Source organism: Camelina sativa, chromosome 4, assembly GCF_000633955.1.
Source record: "Camelina sativa cultivar DH55 chromosome 4, Cs, whole genome shotgun sequence".
Classification (NCBI taxonomy): domain Eukaryota; kingdom Viridiplantae; phylum Streptophyta; class Magnoliopsida; order Brassicales; family Brassicaceae; genus Camelina; species Camelina sativa.
In genome coordinates this window covers 28,157,834-28,159,503 of record NC_025688.1, presented here as the reverse complement: position 1 = coordinate 28,159,503, position 1,670 = coordinate 28,157,834, and the positions used below count along the sequence as shown (strand labels likewise).

The 1,670-nt window shown below is 34.7% G+C and overlaps 1 protein-coding gene across 1 annotated transcript in view; it reads right to left on the bottom strand.

The window, feature by feature from the left end:
• The window catches only part of LOC104782992 (beta-glucosidase 15), a 4,476-nt gene that overhangs the window by 2,095 nt on the left and 711 nt on the right, over positions 1-1,670 (bottom strand). Inside the window, exons 2-7 of the mRNA XM_010508068.2 lie at positions 1,627-1,670; positions 1,313-1,371; positions 1,114-1,189; positions 948-1,025; positions 602-689; positions 211-466 (exon numbers count right to left, since the gene is read on the bottom strand). The exon at positions 1,627-1,670 is cut by the window's right edge and continues 24 nt beyond it. Of these exons, the coding sequence (XP_010506370.1) occupies positions 211-466; positions 602-689; positions 948-1,025; positions 1,114-1,189; positions 1,313-1,371; positions 1,627-1,670 (601 nt within the window). The remainder of the gene's footprint in view (positions 1-210; positions 467-601; positions 690-947; positions 1,026-1,113; positions 1,190-1,312; positions 1,372-1,626) is intronic.

Genomic DNA, 1,670 nt, shown 5'->3' with positions numbered 1-1,670 from the left:
TCCATAAAGTAGTCAAATGTGAAGGCCATGGCTCGTGCCGCAGCCGATCTATCCTCCGGTGATTCTGTATATGGCAAGTTCCAAGCCGCGTTCAAAGCAATACCAACTTGACCTTTTTGAGACGCCTATCGAACAACAGAGCATATATAAAAGCCATCTTTTTTTAGTAACTTGATGGTTAAGAAACAGAGCATATATAGTTTATCTAACCTTGTATTTTTCTCTGTAGACTTGGACGGCGGCTCCGTGAGAAAGGATGAGGTTGTGACCAACAATATAAGGCTCGGTGGCTCCATTTCCACCGGTGCAATTAGGGTTTGTGAATTTGGAGCATCTTCCTGGAGCCATCACACCTGCAACATAACCTTGTTGCACCACCGTTAATGGCTCGTTCAGTGTCATCCAATGCTTCACTCTATCTCCAAAACTCTTGAAGCAAACATCCGCATAATCACGGAAATCATTCCTGTTTCATTACAAAACAAAAATTAAATTAAATTAACAATTCTGTTGGCCACTGTATGATCTGTATTGTTAATTGTAATGGCTAGTAAAACTTGATTATAGATAGATAGATAGATAGTCCACTAGGAGGACTTACACAATCTCGTCACCAAGGAATCCGCCATAAGCATCTTCAAGGGCTTGTGGTGTGTCCCAATGAAACATGGTTGCAAAAGGCTTAATTCCTGTATAACACAATCACAAACATTTACATTAGTGCTTTTGTTGCGTTTGTAACTATAGTTTCAACTTTCAAGGGTGAAAGAAAGATGATTCATTCAATGTGGACTACTACTAATTCATTGACTAATATGTAACGTTTCCAAATCCGTAAAAGTTTTAAAATCCTTTCTAAGACTAGAATTGAAATTTAAATATCATAGGAAACAGATAACGTTAATTAAGAGAGCCTCTGTTTTCAGATTGGAATTTGTCTTTTTTACCTTTGGACAAAAGCTCATTGATCAAGTTGTTGTAATAGTCAATACCAGCCTGGTTGATTCCACCTTTTAGATTCCCACCTAAACAAGAAAAAAATTAATTGGCACAGAGAAATAATCAAAATCTCATGTGTGAATGAATGATCTACAAAGAGAAGACGGAACTTACGAGGTAAGATCCTGGACCATGAGATTGAGAATCTGTATGCATTGAATCCAATTTGATGCAATAAAGCCACATCTTCCTGTTTTAAATATATGAATATAACATTATCAAATAATGTAACTGATTTTTTAAGCCAATGGAAATAAAGAACAACTGTTTAATTGTAACATATTTATTCCAAACAAAAAAAAAGGAAAATTACCTTGTAAAGATGGTAAGAGTTATCAGAAACAGACCCATTGCTACCATCTTTTATCTTCTCTGAAAAAATATTGAAATTAAACTTTAGATTGTTTAACTATAATCTCATTGAAGAATCAAAACAGAGTAATTGAGCTTCTTTTTTATTTATTTATTGTCCCATGAGATGAGATCATTCACATTTTGGTCTCGTCTTTTCAAATATCATCATCATCATATTAATATACATCTACACTAGACGCACGGATCTTGAATCTTAAATACTCATATATATAGATCCTAACAACAAGGTGATTAAAAAAAAAAATAACAAACCTGGGTATTTCTCAGAGAAAGTATCCCAGATACTTGGTCCTCTA